Source organism: Sapajus apella, unplaced genomic scaffold (genome assembly GCF_009761245.1).
Source record: "Sapajus apella isolate SASKATOON/1434 unplaced genomic scaffold, GSC_monkey_1.0 scaffold58, whole genome shotgun sequence".
In the NCBI taxonomy this organism is placed as follows: domain Eukaryota; kingdom Metazoa; phylum Chordata; class Mammalia; order Primates; family Cebidae; genus Sapajus; species Sapajus apella.
Window position 1 is genome coordinate 2,799,739 of NW_022436998.1, and position 23,303 is coordinate 2,823,041.

The 23,303-nt window shown below is 36.7% G+C and overlaps 1 protein-coding gene across 10 annotated transcripts in view; it reads right to left on the reverse strand.

Moving 5' to 3' along the window:
* EXOC6 (exocyst complex component 6) overlaps positions 1–23,303 on the reverse strand; it is a 216,707-nt gene that overhangs the window by 68,186 nt on the left and 125,218 nt on the right. For 5 of the 10 annotated variants that reach the window (XM_032245517.1, XM_032245522.1, XM_032245521.1 and 2 more), the window contains 2 exons: positions 14,992–15,171; positions 3,640–3,669 (listed from right to left, as the gene is read on the reverse strand). In XM_032245517.1, the coding sequence (XP_032101408.1) occupies positions 3,640–3,669; positions 14,992–15,171 (210 nt within the window). The remainder of the gene's footprint in view (positions 1–3,639; positions 3,670–14,991; positions 15,172–23,303) is intronic. The other 5 variants (XR_004258977.1, XM_032245519.1, XM_032245523.1 and 2 more) reach the window with 1 other exon arrangement.

Genomic DNA, 23,303 nt, shown 5'->3' on the forward strand with positions numbered 1-23,303 from the left:
GGGAGGGAGGGAGAGGGCGGGAGGGAGGGAGGGAAAGAGAGAGAGAGTAAGTGCACACATGATCACCTAAAGTTGAAAAAATGTTTTCCTGAACTGGGAAAATTTCAGGACTGCATAATATATGGAATATTTTTATTTCCCTCAAAACTTCCCCCATCCCAATCATAGGGCTCACCAAACTTTGGTAGTCTTTTTTGTTTTTTAAACAATCTTTTGAGCATGGCCTTAGAAGACATGTAGTTTTCCACATTTTTAGCTTTCTACAAGTATCACTGCTTCTGACATGGCAATCCTATGATATTGCCAAACTCACCCTAACTTTAATAGGCAGAAAGAGAATGCAAGGACCAGTACAGCAATAAAAGCCCAGAGAGGTCAAAGTTTTGAAGAAATGCTTCTGCTTCCAGGTTCCTGGATATATTAGAAATTTAACAGGAGTAAAATAGTAAATGTTGCATGTACTTTTGCCCAGAATAGCAGCAAGAGGAAGTTACTTTGTGTTGTGTGGAAGCTAAATTTACTTGATAAAGCAAATTGCTACTATCTCATACAAAAAAAAAAAAAGCAAATTGGGCAGCTAGGCGTATATTTAAACAGTGAAGTGATAAAACATTAAAGCCCTATAACTCTTCTCACTAAGAAAAGCAAGAGAAATTAAAGATGAGCTTGAATTTTTCCCATAGTGACTCCAAGTGGTACAGACAAGCCACAGAATTAAGAATAAAAAACTGAAGCAGGCCAGGCACAGTGGCTCACACCTGTAATCCCAGCACTTTGGGAGGCTGAGACGGGTGGATTACAAGGTCAAGAGATCAAGACTATCCTGGCCAATACGGTGAAACCTCGTCTCTACTAAAAATACAAAAATTAGCTGCACATGGTGGTGCATGCCTGTAGTCTCAGCTACTCGGGAGGCTGAGGCAGGAAAATCGCTTGAACCAGGGAGTCAGAGGCTGCCGTGAGCCAAGATCACACCACTGCACTCCAGCCTGGCAACAGAGGGACGGAGGGAGACATAGTCTCAAAAAAAAAAAGTTGCCAAAATCAGCCCGGGCACAGTGGGTCACGCCTGTAATCCCAGCACTTTGGGAGGCCGAGGTGGGTGGATCACCTGAGGTCAGGAGTTTGAGACCAGCCTGACCAACGTGGTAAAACCCCAACTCTACTAAAAATACAAAAATTAGCCGGGCGTGGGGGAGGGCATCTGTAATCCCAGATACTTGGGAGGCTGAGGCAGGAGAATCACGTGAATCCTGGAGGGCAGTTGCAGTGAGCCAAGACTGCACCACTGCACTCCAGCCTGGGCAACAAGAGCAAGACTCTGTCTCAAGAAAAAGAAAGAAATTGCCAGAATCACTGACAGGTTAGACAACAGAAGTAGTTTACATATAATCATTAGTAAACTGGACAAATGTCATTCAAGCCAACTGGCTCCCTCTTAATACATGTAGGTGGCAGATTATTATTAACAGCCATACACAGACAGCACAAAGTAGGCCTTTATCACTGATGAATTTAGGTTTCAATTTTTGATAATGACTCGTAGAGTCTAGTACAAGTAGAACTTTATTTACTGAGGCACACATTTAAAAAAATATGTTCTACTTTTACACTGTTGGTGGGAGTATAAATTAGTTCAACAATTGTGGAAGACAGTGTGGCGATTCCTCAAGGGCCTAGAAATAGAAATTCCATTTGACCCAGCAATCCTATTACTGGGTATATATCCAAAGGATTATAAATCATTCTATTGTAAGGACACATGCACATGTATGTTCAATGCAGCACTGTTTACAACAGCAAAGACTTGGAACCAACCCAAATGCCCATCGATGATAGACTGGACAGGGAAAATGTGGCAAATATATACCATGGAAAACTATGCAGACATAAAAAACGATGAGTTCATGTCCTTTGTAGGGACATGGATGAATCTGGAAACCATCCTTCTCAGCAAACTGACACAAGAACTGAAAATCAAACACCGCATGTTCTTACTCATAGGCGGGTGTTGAACAATGAGAACACATGGACACAGGGAGAGGAGCAGCACACACTGAGGTCTGTGGGGGGCAGGACTACAGGAGGGACAGTAAGGGGTAGGGAGTTGGGGAGGGATAACATAGGGAGAAATGCCAGATAAAGGTGATGCGGATGGAGGAGACAGCAAACAACATTGCCATGAATGTACCTATGCAACAATCCTACATGTTCTTTATGTGTACCCCAGAACCTAAAATGCAATTATATATATATGTAAATTACAAAAAATAAAAAGAAAAAGAAAAACATGTTCTGTCAAATGGGTTTAAGTCGGGGAAAAATAACTCAAGAGACAGTGCAGTCAAAGTCTCAACCTCCCTGGGGTTGGGGAGGGAGAGCATTGGGATAAAGAGCTAATACATGCTGGGATTCACACCTAGGTGACGGGTTGATAGGGGCAATAAAGCACCATGGCACATGTTTATCTATGTAACAAACCTGCACATCCTGCACATGTACCCTGGAACTTAAAGGAAAACACACAAAAACAAAGATTCAACCTTCCTAACTCAACATGTCTTTGCTTTCTTCTGTTAGTTAACATAAATTATCTCCAGAGTCAATTGCATTTCATAGCATTTTCTGAAAGTAATTATATGACATAGCAGTATTGTCAAATCTGGGGATTTTTCAAAGTTTTGATGTATACTCATCCTGAATGATAAGGGTGTACTGAACAAGTAATGTTCACTAGGCAAAGACTTAGATTGTGGGAATGGGGTTGCAGTAAATACTATTTCTAGTTGATAGAATACCTGGGATAGGATTTTAAAAGAGTAAAAGGAATTTCAGTAACAGGAATAAGAACAGAAAGGAGAGGATATATGTTAGGAACATTTACATTTCAAATGCTAGATAAGATTTTGTTTTTCCCTAAGAAGAATTTTCAATATTTATATATTCAAAGAATACTTGCTAGTTCTTATTCTGTCAAGAGCTCACAAGTAAAGGTGAAAAAGAAAAACAAATATGGGAAAAAAAGCAAAATATGATAAAGCCATCAAAAAGGTTAAGCGCTAAGGCAATTCAGAAGGGCAATACTGGGCTGGGGTGAGAAAGAAATATCTGCACTGGGTCATGAATCACACTGCGTCATACACTGGGTTAGATATCTACAAGCACAGTTTGGGATCAGGTTGTAGAGAAAAAACATACAGGAAAAGCACAAACCACCTTTGATACAAGTAACAATAACAACTAATATTTTTCGAGTATTTATTATATGCCAAGCACTTTTCTAAACATTTTAGGTATACTATTTCACTTAACCTCACAAAAATCTGTAGGGTATATGTTGCCATAGGCCTCATTTTATAGATGAGGAAAGACCACAGAGAAGTTTCCAAATGCATCTTAATATTAAGATGTATTTGAGGTGAGTCCAGTGCTTTCACAATCTAATCCCAGAGAATCTTGATTGCTTCACAAACAACTAATATTACCTTCAAATTTAGGTTTCCATGGAACTAAAAATACATCAAGGATGCTGCCAAAGTAATTAGCCTTTAATTTAAATACCTAAGCAGAGAAAAATAAGCCTGCAGGAAGTTCATTATTTTCTAATTTACATGCTAGCTTTAGTATATATCTACTTACCGACATGGCTGCGTGATCACTGTTGTTAGTCTGAGAAGGAAGTCAGCAAGGCAATCAAATAAAAAAGGAAAATGTATTCTAATAACAGCAGAATCAGTGTTTAAAGTAGCAAAAGGAAATATACTCTAAAACAAGCAAGTTCATTCTGTGTGTGCTGCTAATTTAGAGGCATTCATTTATCACATAAATGTGACCATCATTTTTTATTTTGAAGATTTATGCATGAGTTTTTACATCCACATTAATCAGACAAATCCTCCTTCAAACTTTTGTCTCTCTCATCAAGTTGTCTAGTCAGAATTAAAATACCAAGAGCTTTAGCAGTTATCTCTACTGAATAAGCAAATTTAGAACACATCAGTTCTTTGACAAGGTTCTGTGCTATAAAGCAGTGATTCTCAAACATTAAGCAAAAAATTCAGCTTGTTAAGCTTCAGATTTTAGTTCAGTTAGGTCTACGGCCAAGCACTATAAATATTTAACAAGAAGCTCTTCCACAGATGATTTTAATGCAGAAAGAAATGCCAGTTTCTTCACAACTGACAAAATTACAGAGAATATATGATTCTGAAGATGTTTAGGATAAGTCTACATCTTCACATTATCTGCTAAAATAGTTTAATATAAATTACTCAAGGAAAGATGGCATACTAAATTATTTTACAGCTAATTATTTAAATGTTTTGTCTCCCCTAAGGAGTGAGTTGCAAGCCAAAGTAAAAACTAAGTCACTCGTCTCAATTTAAATACATATATGCCTCTGCTATAGTTCTGTACTTATTATAAAGCACTGGTTTCTTCCTCAAAAATATTAAGGATTCGTTAAACATTAATTTTGTAAAAGAATAATAATTAATTAAAATACCCTTAAAGTACTATTTAATTTTTTTAATTACCTAATTTACTTTTCAAATTTTAGTAATAAAATATATGGTATTTAAGCACTTTTTTTTTTTTAGAAGATATTTACCCAGACACATGGATTTAACTTTATCACATTAGGTCAATGAAACTTGGAATTTATGTATTAGTGGAAGTTGAACTTCAGTATCGCCTACACTGAAGGTCCCCCACTGCCCTATTCACCAAATACACAATGAGTAAAGAAGAAGCCACAAGCAGAAATGGAGGAAGCAGATACTCACTAGGCAGGCTGGTCAACCTAATTAACCCTAGAAAGTAGTGGGACAGCAGTTGTGTTAGCCAAAGAACTCTTCTGGAAGACTGGACTAGACCCTAAATAAACACAAACTTTTTTCTAGATTAACTTCAAATCAATTTTGTTTGCATTAGTAAAATTATCCCACCATCATAGTTATTTTATTCAACTATATTTTCCATAATCTTTCCAACTGTATATAAAGATGTCTTAGGAAATACAAAGGCCACAAAGTCAAGATGAAATTCACATAAAATTTAGTAACCTAGTCAAAGTCAGTTACAACATTCAACATCTACCATATATGTCATAGGATGTGATAATGAAAGTATCATACTTCACAATATATCATTTTATATAAATTAGATTCAATAAATCAGATCAACATTATTCAATGCCATTGTAAATTTTTAAAAATTAACATTCAAATAAGAAAACAATTTTGAGGATACACACACACACACACACACACACACACACACAATATATGGTTACGTTTTCATTTGATAGGGAAAACACATAAATTATTCAAAGCTGCATATGCCATAATTTAAAAGCTGCTTTTTCAGTTCTTTCTACTGTCACATAAAATAAAGGGTTATTAAAGCCACTCTTGTACTGTTGACTATTAGCTTTTTCCTTTGTAGTTTTCAATCACGTAAAAGGCCATCTGAACACATATACTTAGAAAGAAGTGTGAACCAAAAAATAAAAGGCAGAAAAGTGCAGAGCTAAAAGAGGACATGAGGTGTCAGAATAAATAAATCCACATTTGGACTGAAACTTTACATCTGTCTGAAAGAATCATGCTTAGAAACATACAATACTATACACAGGGACTTTAGAGATGATCTAATCCAATCATTTTACTTCTAGGAGAAGAAAGCAAGTTGTTCAGAAGTTAATGTGTCTGCTTCCCATCCGTCCTGAGATACAAGTAAAATAAAAAGTATGGAATTGCAAAAAAGAATAAAATGCTTTTAACAGCAAAAAAATGAAGGTGTATGTGGGAATTCATCAAGGAGTGCTTTCTGCAAGACAGAAAGCAGATGAAACACAGAAAAGAAAACCACTGCCCATTATATGCTAACAGAGAAGTCGCACATTAGAGCTGGGAGTCAGCTGTGCATTAGAAGTCCAGAGTTGCAGGTATGAAAGAGCATGATGAGAACCAGGATGGAAAACAGGGAAAATAACTGAATATTTCTGAAACAATTATACCAATGATCCCCCACCCAGAGGGGCAGAGAGCCGGAGAGCACAGGCAATTTCCCGAATGAAAGAATATTTTGGAGACAGCTGAGTCCCCTGGTATAGGAAGAAGTAAAGGGGAGGATAGGAGAGCAGAGGGGGATGGGGCAAAAGGAAAAAGAAGGAGAAGGTGGTAACATGTTCTTATGATGCTTCTTAGAATTCAATTTTTTTTTTTTTTTCTCAGACAGGGTTTGGCTCTGTTGCCCAAGCTGGAATGCAGTGATACAATCATGGCTTACTGCAGCCTAGATTTCCTGGGCTCAAGCAATCCTCCCACCTTCAGCTCCCAAGCAGCTGGGACTACACGTGTGCGCCACCGCACCCAGCTGACTTTTTGTATTTTTTGTAGAGACAGGGTTTCACCATGTTGCTCAGGCTGCAGAATTCAAATTTTGAAACAGACACTAAAACCTGGATGCCAGAAGACAATGAGAAATGCAATGAAAGTCATCAGAGAAAAAGCTCATCAACCTATAATTATATAACCAGCCAAATATCAATCAAGCAAGCATGAAGACAGAAGAAGACGTTTTCTAACATGCAAGGACTTAAATAGTATACTTCCCTTTTGTCGGAAAGTTACTGAAGTTCTGGAGAAGTTTTGTGGGAATTCCACAAAACCAACTGGTAAAGTATTTAAACAACAACAACAAAAAAAAAAAAAAAAAAAAAAAAGAAGCATGGGATCTAAGAAACAGTTCCTAACACAGGACAGCAAAGAAGGAAAGTCCCAGGACAATAGCTATGCCCCAATTCTAGACAGCAACTGGTACAGGTTACAGACAAAGACCTCTTACAGAGATGCCTCCTGGAAAGAAGACATTTTCACACAACTGAAATAAAGAAAATTATAACACTCAATATGACGAAGGTACAATACTCACTTATCAAAAAGCAAAAAAATTGTTTTAAATATTAAGCCAATGCAAATGTGTATAATTTCATTAAATAATGGAATCTAATTTAAAAAATATATTTGACCATGATGTTAGAATTATTCTCCTTCAAATGCCCAGAACTTGGATACTGGAACCAAAAATGAAAGGAAAACAAAAAATCCAAGCATACTATGCTTTGTGTAAAGGGAACAATACTGACATAATCGTAACAAACACCAGAACTATTTACTGGTGTTTAGCTTGGGAAGCCAGCCTAAGGTAAAGGACAGATTTGATTGTGGTTGTCAAACAGAATGTAAATACTAACAACCGGAATAAAGATAAAAATAATAGTACTGCTATCAGAAGAGAATAGATGGAAGAACTGATGGAGCAAAGGAGAGGGAGGCTAACTCCTTTATTTTAAATAGAAGGGAATTAAGATACTGATTAGAGTAGAAAGAACCAGAAGCCCATTATAATTATTTTATATAAAGAAATAAGCTGGGTGCAGTGGCTTGTGCCTGTAATCTTCTCACTTTGAGAGGCCAATGCAGGTGGATCACTTGAGGCCAGGAGCTCAAGACCAGCCTGGACAACACAGCGAAACCCTGTCTCTACTAAAAATAAAAAAATCAGCAGGGCGTGGTGGCACATGCCTGTAATTCCAGCTACTCTGGAAGCTGGGACACAAGAATAATTTGAATCCGGAGGGAGGAGGTTGTAGTGAGCCAAGATCCCTCACGCCAATGCATTACATATAGCCTGGACAACAGAGTAAATGCTGTCTCAAAAAAAAAAAAAAAAAAAAAGAAGAAGAAGAAGAAGAAAGGAACAGAAGAAATTTAAAAATGTAAAATCAATAGTTTAAAAAAGGGAAAAGAGAGGTTGTTCTGTGTACTTTATATTTCATAGGATCACTAGATATTCTGTTTTTTTTTTTAATTAAGATAACCACCAGAAGAAATAAATCCAAATGGTGAAAAATGGCAGTCTGGAAGACTGGGAATGGAGGTGGGGAAAGGAAGAGGAGAGGTGCTATTTTCCATTCCAAACTCTTCTGGGCTACTTATCACACTATTTACGTATATTAACCAGAATGAAAGCAAGTTAAAATAGAACAACCTTTACTTTTAGCTGTATGCAATAAAGTAGACATTGGCAAATTAATCCAGAGGTTAATGCGTCTGCTTTCAAAATGGTGGTTAACTGGAAGAATCAGGCCTAAAACCCAAATCTCAAAATTTCAAAATCATGCTGAATTCTTAGAAAAAAATTATTAAGGAGAGAATGATTTTATATCCAAGTAATGTATCTTTATTTCTTCTTGAACATATATTTGTTTCTCAATTAAAGGAAGAGTATTTTGTTCTAAGATCATTAAGGGAAACTAAAAATGCAAATATGTAGTGACATCAGATACATTTAGTGGGAAAAGAGACTGTGGCTCTAAGCAAAAAGAATTTACAAAGGATACGAAATTGGCCTATCAGTAAAACACCACAGCCCAAAGCAAACAATTAAACCAAGGGAAAAAATTCTTCAAAGCAAATACCTGAAAAGAGAATTACCTTAAAAGGGACAGATGGAGAAGCAGATACTGAATTTTTAAATCAAGTAACACTTGTACATTTCTCCATCTTGAAAACAGTTTCTACTATAACATTTTTAATCTTATTATTGAGCATATACTGTTTTTGATTTCTTGAGTTAATAAAAAATACACAATTTTTCTTTGACAGCATGATTTTAAAAGTCATGCTTTATTTAGTGTTGTGCTAGTAAATGTGTAACAATGATTCTCTGGGGAAAAAGCCTTAATTTGTACCTTTTTTTTTTTAAATGGTCTAACCACTCCTACATGGCTACCAATGTGAGGCCACTGAATGCACAGTTGGAAAGAAGTGTGCGCAATTGGCTCTTGAGATATGTATTTCCCATCATGATCTTGAGGCCATTTACTATTGGTAGGAAGGCATTTCTAATCTTAGAGTAAAAGATATTCAGAGGAATACTCCTGTTAATAGATGTTCTTTCAATGGATAGCTTTTTAGGCATCTAATCTCTGATGTGAGATATGCCTGTAACAAGATAGTGATTTTCTTGAAAAAATACCCAAATTACCAAGTAATCAGAGAACCATATGTCAACGGTAAATTCATATTATTACAAAAGATCGTGTCTATTTTTTAAATTGTCCATCATACCACTTCCATTAATGCAGAAAATTAGGAGTTAAGCATATTTGAAAGCAAAGGAAAAGATCTTTCTGGGAATAAATGTTTTCATATTTAAAATTCAAATAGAACCAGAATTTACTTACTAATTTAATAATCCCAGAGTAGTAGCAAAATTAAGCAAAGAAGATTACATTAAAGACAAAACAATGGACAGTTTCTAGAAAGGAAGAAATATGAACAAATTGATCATTCCAGATCTTCTATTTACTTCTACCATAAAAGATAACTATTGTTAGTATAAATATTTGGATAAATTGGGTACATTTAGTGAAAAACACGTGTGACGAACTTTTTAAAACTCATTATCATTTACATGTCTCCTCTAGACTATAAATCAATAAACAATCTTCATGAAAATGAATATGTGATTAACATTAATAAAGGAAGAAAATGTTAAATGTTATTTCCAGAAAGAGACCAGTGCTGGTGGTTAGGCAGTAAGTTCACAGCAAAACGTTACTGAGTTCCATTTGGCAGTCATGAAGAATAACAAGATATGTTCAAGCTGCTCAACAACTTATTCTACTTATATTCATGCCAGTGGTGAATGAATGTTTAATGTTTTTTAAAATTCTTCTGGTTTAAATTTTCTGGCTAATATAAAATCTTGTTTAAAAAACAAAGCTTGTTTATAAATTCACCTTAGAACAGTGTCATAAATGCACAGAAAAAGAGAACCTGAAGAATACTTTGCGAAAATGTTAACAGTGATGATTTTTTTTTTTTTTTTTTGAGACAAAGTCTTGCTCTGTTGCCCAGGCTGGAGTGCAATGGCACAATTTCACTGCAACCTCCGCCTCCCAGCTTCAAGTCATTCTCCTGCCTCAGCCTCCCAAGTAACTGGGAGTATAGGTGATGATCTTTTAACAAGATAAAGGTAATTTTTCTCTTCTTCTCTATACTTGGCTATATTTTCTAATTGTCAGGAAAAAATTATTAGAAAGAAGGGTAACTTACACATTTTAAATATTGAAAATTGCTGATTCCCAAGGGTACTAATTAAGAGATAACATTATACTTCTATATTAATCAGACCTCACTAGCATTAGGTAGTACCTGACTGTTGGCAAATGTAAGCACTGCAACTCAAGCTATAATAATGATTTAAACAAATATGCCTTACAATGAATGCCTTTCACAATTAATAAAGAACATTTTCAAATGGCTATATAACACAAAGGCATAAGACCAAAAATTAATATCAAGTTTAAAACACAGGCATAAATATAACAAAAAAAGTGAAAAAAGTTTCATTATACAATGAAACTAATACTATAAAGGGTTTTAAAACTGTAACAAGGGAAAAAGGGAGAATAAAAGACCAAACTAACACTCATGAATAGTACCCACTTTCTGCCAAGTACCCTGCCAGACAACTTTTCTACATACTATTTTCATTCATCTTATGATAGTCCTACGGAAAAAAAAAAAATGCATTACACTCATTTTGCAGAAGGGATGAGGCTCAGAAATTAAGCAAGTTGCCAGGATCCCATAGCTAGTAAATTACAAATCTAAAGTTCAAATATAAAGTATTTCTAACTCTACAGCCCATCCTATCCTATGCACATCCTCACTTAATCACTCAGCCCTCTAGGAACAATAAAAGACAAACATTTCTCAAGGGAATTTGCCTTTTTATTATTCAAATAGAATAATAAAATTTATTATTAAATTAGAATAAAAAGGCAAATTCCTTTGAGGAAAATAATATATTTAGCAGGGAAATGTAACATTTTGGGTAATAGAAAAATATTCATTATTTCTATCAATACTATTTAGCTTGTTGTTAATTCCTATAGCCAGAAGAGAGCCCGCCTTCTCAGCCAGAACACAGAAAAATACAGATGAATAGGTATTTTAATCTGAAGGCAAGGAAGCTCTTAATTTTTCCATCCTCTGCATAGGCTTCCAATGGCAAACACTTAAGAGACACAGGTGAGGGGAATTTTTTTTTTCTTTGAGACAGGGTCTCCCTTTGTTGTCCAGGCTGGAGTGCAGTGGCATGATCTTCGCTCACTGGAGCCTCTGCCTCTTGGACTCAAGCAATCCTCCTGCCTTAACCTCCCAATAGGCCATTTTTTTAATTTTTCGTAGAGACAAGGTTCACTATATTGTCCAGGCTGTTCTCCAACTCGTGGGCTCAAGTGATCCTCCTGCTTCAGCCTCCCAAAGTGTTGGGATTACAGGTGTGAGCCACCATGGCCAGCAAGGGGAGTAATCAATTTTCTCACTCGTCTAACCTTGGACATAAGAGGTTTTTAAAGTGAATGTTATTTGGGTTATTGTGGTTTTTCAAATCCTATAGGTTTCCATGGCTATCACAAACTGCGAAATTCTTTCCCTAGGCTCCATCAAAACCATCATGATCTATTAATTTGTACAGTTCTCATATTCTGTGAGCAGGGAACAAAATTTCACTGGATAGATCATAACTTTTCTGGAACAAATGGAACTTTTCACTGGGCAATGGTGGTCTGCAATTGCACATCATGACAATCATTGACTAAGAAAACATTCTGATTAGCCGTGCATGATGGCCTGCACCTGTAATCCCAGCTACTCGGGAGGCTGAAGCAGGAAAATCACTTGAATCTCAAGGCAGAGGCTGCAGTTAGCCAAGGTCGTGCCACTGCACTCCAGCCTGGGTGACGGAGCAAGACTTTGCCAAAAGAAAAGAAAGACACAGTGAGAGAGAAAAGAAAGAAAAGATTATTTTTGTAATAACAGCAGGGGACTGACAGAAACAAAATACTCAGTGAAGCTAACGATGGAACTTTTAAGCTAAAAGTGTTCAATCTTAGGTAACTTTCAGGGTTGGGGGTGAGAGAGTCACCTCTATCCCAGAAAAGCTCCAAATTTTTGCATTATTGGCCAATATTTGCACTACTTGAAAGAGAGACCCTTAGTTTCTCAGCTTCCACTGACACTAACGGACTCCAATGTTCCTGAACACTACCAAAACCAAAGACAGGGCATGGGGGCCCAAACCAGAAGCACTACTTAACTCATGTCTGTAAGTAGGATGGCGTGTTCTGCTTAAGCAGACTGATTTGGGGTTAAATGTGATAAGCTTCTTCTGAAGCTTCTTTGAGGGTTGAAGAAGTCCAGAATTGGCCTTTTACTCTATTTGGGTCCAAGAATAACCTGAAACTAAGAAACCATTTTCAACTGAAAACATTTAAATAAAAATGGTAGCTTAACGTAATGCCATACTTCATCTAGAAAAATAATAGATTTAATGCCTCCGCCTTTTCTTGTTGCTTAAAAAAATCTAGTTGAATACTGTATACAATTTCAGGATCTTAGAAAACTAATACACAAAGCCATAATATAAACCACTCTATTGACTCCAAAATTTATCAGAGTCAATGATTTACTATTTTTGCTTGAAAATTATGCTTTTAGTTCATCCTTGAATAACAATATACTGTTGTTAGGGCCATTTCTCTCTCTCTCTTTTTTTTTTTTTTTTTTTGAGATAAGGTCTCACTCTGTCACCCATGCTGGAGCACAGTAGCATGATTACAGCTCAATGGAGCCTCCACCTCCCGGGCTCACGCCATCCTCCTACCTCAGTCTCCCACAGCCAAGATGAAAGGTACATGCCATCAAGTCCAGTTAATTTTTGTAGAGACTGGGTTTCACCATGTTGCCCAGGCTAGTCTCGAACTCCTCGGCTCAAGTGGTCCTCCCACCTTGGCCTCCTGAAGTACTGGGATTACAGGTATGAGCCAAAGCACCCAGCCCACTTTTCTTTTTTCTTAGGTGTAAATTATTATTTTCTTTGTATATGGTTATGCCTTGTATTTATTGTTGAACTTACGGGTCTACATTGTATAAAAATTTATTTTCTTTATAGAAAAAAATCAATGTTAGATGACATAAAAATCCAAAATGGCATACGAAGACTCAGCTAAAGCCATACAAAATGTCATAAAAGGCCGGGCACAGTGGCTCACGCCTGTAATCCCAGCATTTTGGGAGGCTGTGGTGGGTGGATCACTAGAGGTCAGAAGTTCAAGACCAGCCTGGCCAACATGGTAAAACCCCATCTGTACTAAAATACAAAAATTATCTGAGTATGGTGGCATACACCTTTAATCCCAGCTACTTGAGAGGCTGAGGCAGGAGAATCGCTTGAGGCCGGGAGGCAGAGGATGCAGTGAGCCTAAATCAGGTCATTGCACTCCAGACTGGATAACAAGAGCAAGGCTTCGTCTCAAAATAAATAAATAAATAAAATGTCATAATGGATAGGAAAAAATCTAGTTGAATACTGTATACAATTTCAGGATCTTAGAAAACTAATACTGATCTAAAACTAATACTGACAGAAGGCTGATCTAGTTAGACTAGGAGTCTATTTCTCTCAAAGTCACCAGAGTATGTCTTACAAAAAAGCAGGATTTCCTCTAGGACGTCAGCCTAGAAGGTGATCTTGGAAGGTGAGACATTTACCGCAAACATTTCTAACATATAATCTCTCTTAATCCTATTCCATTTATGTACAAAATTCCTACCCATCATGTCAAAGTGAATACATGACACAGATATTAAAATATAAAACATGTGGGTGTGTCTGAAAGCATGTGCATGGGTTTGTTCTTGAAGACTGCTTTTGGCTGGAAGCATGGAGATTTATACTGATAAGGTGAATCCAAATTAATTTAATAATTATTTAGTATAAACTATATAAAAAAGCACTTCTATAGAAATTAGTTGATAGAAAAATTAAATATATTTATAGATTTCCTTTTTCAGTTCAAAGACAGAAGCTGGGAATACAGTATCATCCCTGGGTAAGCTTCTAAAGTTCTCTGGCCCAGATCCATGATAACAATTTCTTTAAGATAGTCTTCCATTAATTTTTTTTGTTTAAGCAACACCTTCCCTCAACTTTTCTAATCGGTTCTTTGATGGGGAAAGAGTAAAGGATGAAGAAACATGCCTTTTCCCCATTCCAAACAGGGAGAGGGTGGCTAGAGGCAGCTGTGTAGGTTCCAGATTAACCCATTTATGCCTAGCATTCCATTATTGGAACGCTAAGGTTGCAGGAGTTATTTATATCCTACTGCTCAAGGTTACCTCCAAGGTCTGATTTTCACACAAAAAATTTGCAACCTCCAGTGTAAATGGGTTAAACACTTTATTCTTGTGTTCAACTATATCTTAAGATAAAAAGTTAATAAAATGTCTTCTGATATTTTTTGTATAAAATAACTGCATTCATGTTTTAATTTTTTTTTTATTTCTGGATATACCTAATAAGAGTATGCTCATCCCACTTCTAGTCTTTGCAGTCCTCATCTGAATAATCCAGTATTTCACCTTCTTTATATTCAAATGTCCTTGCTGTATTTTTTTAAAAAATGTTTCATCAACCAGCTGTCCAAAATGAGATGCACTATGACCACATGCCAGGATAGAACAATGCTCCTGTTTTACTTTTACTCTCTTGCCTCAAAAATAGCCAGAAATTTCTTGGTCCTTTCTAACTGGAAAAGCCATTAATGATGTTGACTTCTATGAAAATTATTTTTATTAGAGATTATTTATATTTAAGTCTATATTGTCAGTTTCAGGGTTTTGCCTTGGTTTTGGTGGAAAGAGAGTTATAGTTATTTTGGTTAAAAATAAAATAAATCAAAATTTCAAACAATTTGGATAAGTTATATTTCCTTACAAATGGATTTATAATAATGGAAAAGGAAACATGCACTCTAGGAAGGTGGTTTAAACAAGTAAACATCAAGCTAAATTTTAAAATATACTTTAGTAAGCAAACATAAAACAATTTTTTGAAAATTTTTATACTTACAGGCAAATGGGTAAACACTTGAAAGATGCTTCTCAAAAAATTAATAAGGTCCATTAAATAACCACTAGCTCTTCCATCTGGTTCAGACATTGTCCAGTCATAATCAGCAAGCTGAACAAATTCATCAATTTTTTGATTCAGTTTGGTGTATATTTCTCCTTCTGCTGCATGTCGAGCATCCTGACATGGGACAAAATAACAACAAAACATAAGAAACAGATAATAAAACAAGTGTTCTTAACATTCTAGATTTTATTTTACATTTTCCTTAGGTTTAATATTTTAGTCATTTATTCAAAGTCCAGGAAAACGGTTGGGTTTTTTTTTTTTTTTTCCTGGCAGTACTCTATTTATTTGACTGGATATCACATCTTTTCTTAGTTCCTTTCCAACCTATCACCTTTTTTTTGCCTTTATGTTATAGAATACTTTATAAGATATTAATTCCTGACTTGTTCTCACCACTCTAAGAGGACCCTAGAAGAAACAGAAGCAAAAAAACAGAAGTTGCCAAGAAAACAGACCACCTCTAACCCCTGATTCACCGACAGCAATTAAGCTGGACTATCACAGGAAAAATGGAATATCTGTCAGTGCTTTGAGTTTAAGAAGGAGTGGAGGCAGAAGAGAAAGATTGAGATAATTCATTTCTCTGAGGAGAAAGAAACAATAGGAGTGATGTCAACAAAAAAAGCGGAGGGAGGATCTCCAAACATGTTCTCATCCATAAAAGAAAACTGTCAAAATCAACTTTTTCAGAACTCTGAAAATTAGGTCAAAACTTGCAGAAATACAGGCATCATTTATTCAAGAAAAACAGCTGAATCTTGGTAGGAAAATAAGCTTTGTAGAATTTTAATGTGTACAGAACTCTTGAAAGACAACATTCTAAAACTCTGGTAGAAACCTACAACCTGCCAGGCATCAAAGAGGACAGAACACAGCTGCAGCTCCTTCAAAGCCACAGTCTCAGGAAATTATCATTACTTGACCTATCTAGTGGTTTCCTGGAAGACTCCATGCCTATTTACAAGGATGTCTTTCTTTGACCTGAATCAGGACTTTTCTAGTACAAAAAGCCTTTTCCCCAGGGGCAGTTGTCAAAAACAGAGGCAATAAGTTTAACATGGAGGATGCCTGAGATGGTAGCTAACAACCGGGACAAACAACAGGTTAGCCAAAAGGGCTTAAAAGGAAAAATTGGGGAATGAAATGTCCACAGGTGGCTTTGAAAAGCTCTAACAGATACCTGGGAATCTGAAAGGTCCCCTAAATACATAGGGCTGTGTACATACTCAGGAAAGACCTAAGAAGGCTCTAAGCTCTCATTCATGGCTGACCTTGAGGCTCTGTGTGAGACAGAAACAATACAAGGTAGCCACAGGAGAAAAGAAAATTCCAGGCAACAGTTTTATATGATTGGCCAAAGGAAACTGTTAAAATAGCTACAGAAGCTAAGGGCTGATAAGACCCTGAAAAACAGGGTGTAGGCCGTGCTGGCTGAGACTGACTAGACTTAACATGGTACTGGATTTTACCTAAGTTTCACCCAGGTGTCAACGTACACTCATAGCATACTAAATCACACACCTACCAGTGCCATGACAGTTTTAGGAACACTCATATTTGGTGTAAAAATGGGTGGCACCACAGTTCCAAAAATTTTCCACCTTTTTCCAGGAATCTTCATGAATATGTCATCCCTTGGTTAAAAAAAACCCTAAAGGTAGTAGCCCCAAAACCCCTTGTGCGTGACTCTCTCTTGAGTGTGCCCGCATTCCCCTTTCTTGAATGTGTACTTTTTGTTTTGCAATTAAGTCTCCATACTTTCACTATTTTCTGACTCGTCCTTGAATTCCTTCTCACGACGGTGTCAAGAGTCTAGACACTGGCTGGGATTGAGGTCCCAGCAGCATTTGAGGACCTCCTCCAGCCCACAAGTATCATGTGCAAGTAGAAATTAAAAGCCAAAGCAAACTTGCTAACTTCCTATCTCAGTGTTTAAAGCATACCCCAATGTGTATACAGAGCCCTTTGGCAAAGACTAGGGGACTTAAAGGTTCCAGGCTTTTAAGGAAATCTGTATCCAAACACTAGCTGACCACTAAGCTAACCAAGCAAAGACTTCAGTGGCCACATATGACAAAGAACACAGGCTTACAGATTTAGTTCAGAAAGGTCACAAAACAAACAACGAACGAAAGAAACAACAAACCCCTGGGAGAGGAGAGAACTTCCAGAGTTGCCACCTTATATGATTTTAAATGTCCAGTCATCAATAAAAAATTACAAGTTATACAAAGAAACAAAGTATGACCCACACACAGGAAAAAACGCAACCAATAGAAACTGTCTGTGAGGAAGCTCAGATGTTGAACTTACAGGACAAAAACTTAAGAACAAAAGGAAATCATATCTAAAGAACTAAAGGAAAAGTATAAGAAAACATCAACAAATAGAAAATATATATAGAAACTATTAAAAATACAATAAATGATGCCTGTAATCCCAGCACTTTGGGAGGCTGAGGCAGGTGGATTACCTGAGGTCAGGAGTTTGAGACCAGCCTGGCCAACATGGTGAAACCACATCTCTACTTAAAATTAAAACATTAGCCAGACAAGGTGGTGCGTGCCTGTAATTGAGCTTCTCAAGAGGCTGAGGCAGGAGAATCACTTGAACCCAGGAGGCGGAGGTTGCATTGAGCCAAGATGGCGCCACTGCACTCCAGCCTGGCAACTGAGTGAGACTCCAACTCAAAAAAGACAAAAAAAAAATTACACTAAGTAAAGTAAAAAAAAAATCACTAAAGGAGTTCAACAGTAGATATGAGCAGGCAAAAGCAGCAGAAGGCTTAATCCACAATATAAATCACCTGGACCTAACAGTCATCTATTCAACACTCCACTCAGCAAGAGCAGACCACTCAACAAGAGCAGACCACACATTATTCTCAGGTGAATAATCAAAATGTACCATTTCCACATTTTAACGCTTCTTTGGCTCCCTCTCCAATTTTCACATTAACCACTTACTCCTCACTGCCATGGTGGGCTAGGGAAAACCAACTATTGATAGACATCTATTTGCATGCCTGACTTCACAGTAGGATTGAAACAAGAATTCCAAGATATTTCTTCTCTCCCCATTCGGTGGTCTAATACAAAGCTGACATAGTGAGGAGAGGCACTGAGTTCAACAGTGGCTCCCCTCAACTACAGAAAAAAGTAAAAATAAACATTATTTTAGATAAAACAGATATTTAAATTAATGATATTAATGGAAACTTTAATGAAGCACTATTAAATATGGTAGTAGCAAGATAAGCTCTGATTCAAAATAGTTACTTATACAGTCATCCTTTCAGAGGAGATTGGTTCCAGGATCTCCCTCAGATACCAAAATCTGCAGATGCTGAAGTCCTTTATATAAAATGGTGTGGTATTTGCATATAATCTACACACATCCTCCCGTATACTTTAAATAATCTCTTAATTACTCAGCAATCACCTAGTACAATGTAAATGCTATGTAAATAGTTGCCACACTATTGTTTAGGGTATAATAACAAGAAAAGGAAGTCTGTACAAGTTCAGTACAGATGTGCTATCTATCTTTTTTTTTCCAATTATTTTTGATCCACGATAGGTTGAATCCAAGATGGGGAACCCATGGATATGGAATGAAGGCAGGAAGTTCATGTCTGTTTACTTTCATTGATGTATCTCTAGCACCTAGAACGGTGCTTGGCACATAGTAAGCAGTAGATGAGCACATGTTAAATGAATAAAGGAAATCACCACTGTCTTGAAAAAAGCTTATAATCTAGTTGAGGATAAAAAGTCTAGATAAGGATAGAAAATACAATAATCGACCAGGCACGGTGGCTCACACTTGTAATCCCAGCACTTTAGGAGGCTGCAGCAAGTGGATCACCTGAGGTCAGGAGTTCGAGACAAGCCTGGCCAATATGGTGAAACCCTGTCTCTACTAAAAATACAAAAATTAGCTGGGCATGGTGGCACATGCCTATAATCCCAGCTACTCAGGAGGCTGAGGTATGAGAATCACTTGAACCCAGGAGTCAGAGGTTGCAGTAAGCCAAGATCACACCTCTGCACTCCAGCCTGGGAGACAGAGTGAGACTCCGTCTCAAAACATAAAATAAAATAAAGAAAATACAATAATGAATGAATGAACATGCACAAATTAGTACTAACAACATGTATAGTAAAAGTATACCAAATAAGAAGAGATCATGTTGGTTAGAAAGAAGGTTTCATGGAGGAAAATCTACCTGGTGATATGGAAAAATAGGAATCTAAAAGTGTTTTATGTGGTTGCTGTTCCAGTTACTATTTTTGAGTTAGTGACTTAAAATAACAAACATTTAGGCCGGGCGCGGTGGCTCAAGCCTGTAATCCCAGCACTGTGGGAGGCCGAGGCGGGTGGATCACGAGGTCAAGAGATCGAGACCATCCTGGTCAACATGGTGAAACCCCGTCTCTACTAAAAATACAAAAAATTAGCTGGGCATGGTGGCGTGTGCCTGTAATCCCAGCTACTCAGGAGGCTGAGGCAGGAGAATTGCCTGAACCCAGGAGGCCGAGGTTGCGGTGAGCCAAGATTGCGCCATTGCACTCCAGCCTGGGTAACAAGGGCAAAACTCCATCTCAAAAAAAAAAATAAATAAATAACAAACATTTCATTATACTCACAGGTTCTATGGATCAGGAAACAGTGGAGATTACTTTGTACTACAATATCTGTGACCTCAGCTGGGAATGACTTGAAGGCTGGCAATAAGACTCAATAGCTGGAGGTTAGAATCATCTGGAGGCTTCCTCACTCATATGTCTAGCAATGGGGATGGGTAGCCTCTCCATGTTGCTTGGCTACCTCAAAGCCAAGCATTTCAGTGTCTCCTCAAAGTGCTAAAGTGGCTAAAGAGTAACTGAGCTTCTTAAATAGCAGCACAGGGATCCAAGCATAAAATAAAGGCAGTAATACATTGCTCCATGCCTGGAATACAGGCAGTAATATATTGCCTTTATTTCCTAGCCTCAGAAGCCTAAAGTCTCAAATGACTTTGACTTTAATTTCTGGGTCAAAGCTGTCACAAGTCTGCCCAGAGCAAGAGAAGGCGATATAGATCCTCACTTCTCAATGAGAAGAGTGTCCAGGAATTTGTGGCCATTTTAAAAATCACTATTCCTGCTAATAATGAATAACGAAGAAATGGCTCATAAAGAATATGGGCTGGCACTTCCATTTACTTAATAGAAAAAAAAAAAACAGAAGGGGTTTGGGGAAACAGAAAGGTGTTTGATTCCCACTATTTTACCTATCTTTACATCTTAAGCAAATTAACCTAATTTCTTACCTACGAAATGAGAATCATCCCCATCTCACAGGGCTGTCTGAGCATTATACAAGCTTCTATAATTAATACAAAGTACCTAACTGTACTTAGCACCCAGAAGCGGCTAAAAATATCATTTCTGTTACACTTACTTGTGTTGTATGCCTAGTAATGCTCAATAAATGTCTTACTAAAAGAACTGTATGGAGACTACTAGTATATCAGAATTCCAAGCCTTCCAAATTGCCCAAGTTGGCTTGACTTACTGTAGTTTTTGTATGTAAGGGAGGAAAAAAATGGGTATTAAACATTCACAGAATATATTTTTTAAATATAAAACATGGCTGGGTACAGTGGTTCATGCCTATAATCCCAGCAGTTTGGGAGGCTGAGGCAGGAGGATCACTTGAGGCCAAGAGTTAAAGAACAGGCTAAGCAACACAATGAGACCCTGTCTCTACCAAAAAAATAAAAAATTTAGCTGGGCATGGTAGCTTGTGCCTATAGTCCTAGCTACTCAGGAGGCTGAGATGGGAGGATAACTTGAGCCTGGGAGTTTGAGGCTGCAGTGAGCTATGATTGCAGCACTGCACTCCAGCCTGGGTGACAGAGACCTTGTCTCTATTAAAAAAAAAAAAAAAAAGAAAGAAAGAAAGAAAAAGAAAGGTAAAACACTAACCACCGCAAAGGGGTTCCATATTTAATATGTATAATTCATGGCAGTAACACATACTTCTTTTTAACTTCCTTAACATTAGAGGCAATGCTATGACATATAAAACTATAATATAACACCTTAATGATATCACTTGTAAGTCAATGTTAACTTCCTTAACATTAGAGGCAAATGCTATGACATATAAAACTATAACACCTTAATGATATCACTTGTAAGTCAATTTTCTCAAAGCAATATAAAAAAATTTATTTACCATTTTGCATTTTGCCCCAGTGTTTGTAATCAGTTCCCTTGTTCCTATCTCACTACATTTATTGAATCTAACCAGATGAATATAGGTCACTACACAACTGAAGACAGGCAGCAATTCCAGAAAGCAGCTGGATAAGAGAAAGAACCCTAAACCTCAGAACTATGTACAATCATCTCATACTCAACCTGCTTCCCTTCTATCACTGGGCAAAGAAAATTGAGAGTCTGATTGCTCCTATCTTTTGGGGCATTTTCTGTCTGCACTCAGACCACTATTTATGATTTCTTTTGCTTTTCTGGGATGCCTCTGATATAGGCAGAAAGAGAAAGAGATGCATAACAAGGTTTTAAAAGCCAGTTTCAAGAAGCTCCCCTCCTCCAAACTTACAGAGCTAAAGTACTTGGTTAAACTTTAGATTGATATAAAACTGGCTATTCTTTTAAAAGCCAAATTTAAATCCAGCTTTAATTCCCTTGTTTACTTTATAGAACTTTATTAAAATAAAGATGTTAGTTCACAATCTCCTAGATTTAAAAAGCCCATATGGGACAACTGAAATATTAACCAATAGTTGAGGGAGTGGTAGAGACCAAATATCTAGAAAGTTTTAAGTCTTGAGGGAAAAAAATACTACCTTTATGTGAAGGAAGAAAATCATAAAAATGATAAAACCATTCACACCATCACATGAAGTAATTATAATTACATGCTTTCTAGATCATGTTTAGTGAAAAAGTGGTTCAGAAAACACTTCTGAAAGGAACTAAGCAAAAAGAAAAGGGAAAACATAAAAATATATTTATTGTTTTTTGTTGTTGTCACTAGAACTTTATTGATTAGTCTCTATTTCTGAGGTGACACCACGTGCAGGTTCCACTCTTCCCATAAAATATCTAAGTTAAAATAAACATTTCTCAAGATGTTAAAAAAACTTTTGGGGAGGGGTACCTAACTTCTTTTTTTTAAGTTTATTAATGCTTTCCATGGGCTATAACGGGAAGCAAATAAATCTATGTTAGGAAATCACCGGCTGTACTATGCCGAAGAAAATTTTCAGACAGCACTACCAAGCAGTAATATGATTGAAGTCAACACTTGACAGAACTTTTCTAAGGACTGAGAATTCTGCTTATTTTATAATCCAGACAAATATAATCATTAGAAAAAATATGTGTCTGATCTTTATAGCTGCATGAACTGACTCACTACATTTTCTTTTTAAAGGAATGGGAGCAAGGATAGAAAGATAGAAAAAGCTTTCAATGTAATTTTTCCTGTAGCTATACATAGGAATACACTGAATTATTTGGTAAGACATTCCTAAGAGATGATTACTAATTATTACTAGTGATTTAGTGATTGCTAAGGAAATTAGTTAGGACTTCTTGGGAAGTTCTAGAGTTGAACCCAGAATAGTCTCAATCCTTATGACCTTACAAGAAGGTCAAAAGCATTATTAACTCTTGACATTTTAGTCAGTTAGCATATCAGCTAACTCTTAAATAAAAGGTAAAGATTCAGTTTATAAACAAAGTAATTAATTCTTCCTTTATTTGTTGAAGAAATAGTGCCCTCTGGAGGCAGAAATGTATCTAGCATAATTTGAGAACTTTTAAAAAAATATTTCAATGTGTAAAAATTAAATATACTACCAGTGGTTCCCAACCATAGGTGTGCAACAGAACCCATCTAAGTATCTTTTTAAAGCATATACATGCACAAATTCCACATAGACCTTGTGGAGCATAAGCATGTGTGTTTTAAATAAAAGCTAAGTAGCAATGGATAAAGATTTACCATCTACAATTTACTGTCCATCATTCATTCCTCCCCTTGGAATAATTGCCAAGTATGTTTTGGAAAATCACCCTGCCCCCATTCACAGATATCTCATTTGGGTAGGATTGAACCTATATCTAGCTCCAAGGATGGGTCTTGCTAAGTTTAAGTCAATTACCAATTTCCATTCTCTTACAAAAAAATTCTATAGCAGCTAGTGGAGGTAGATGGTTTATCTT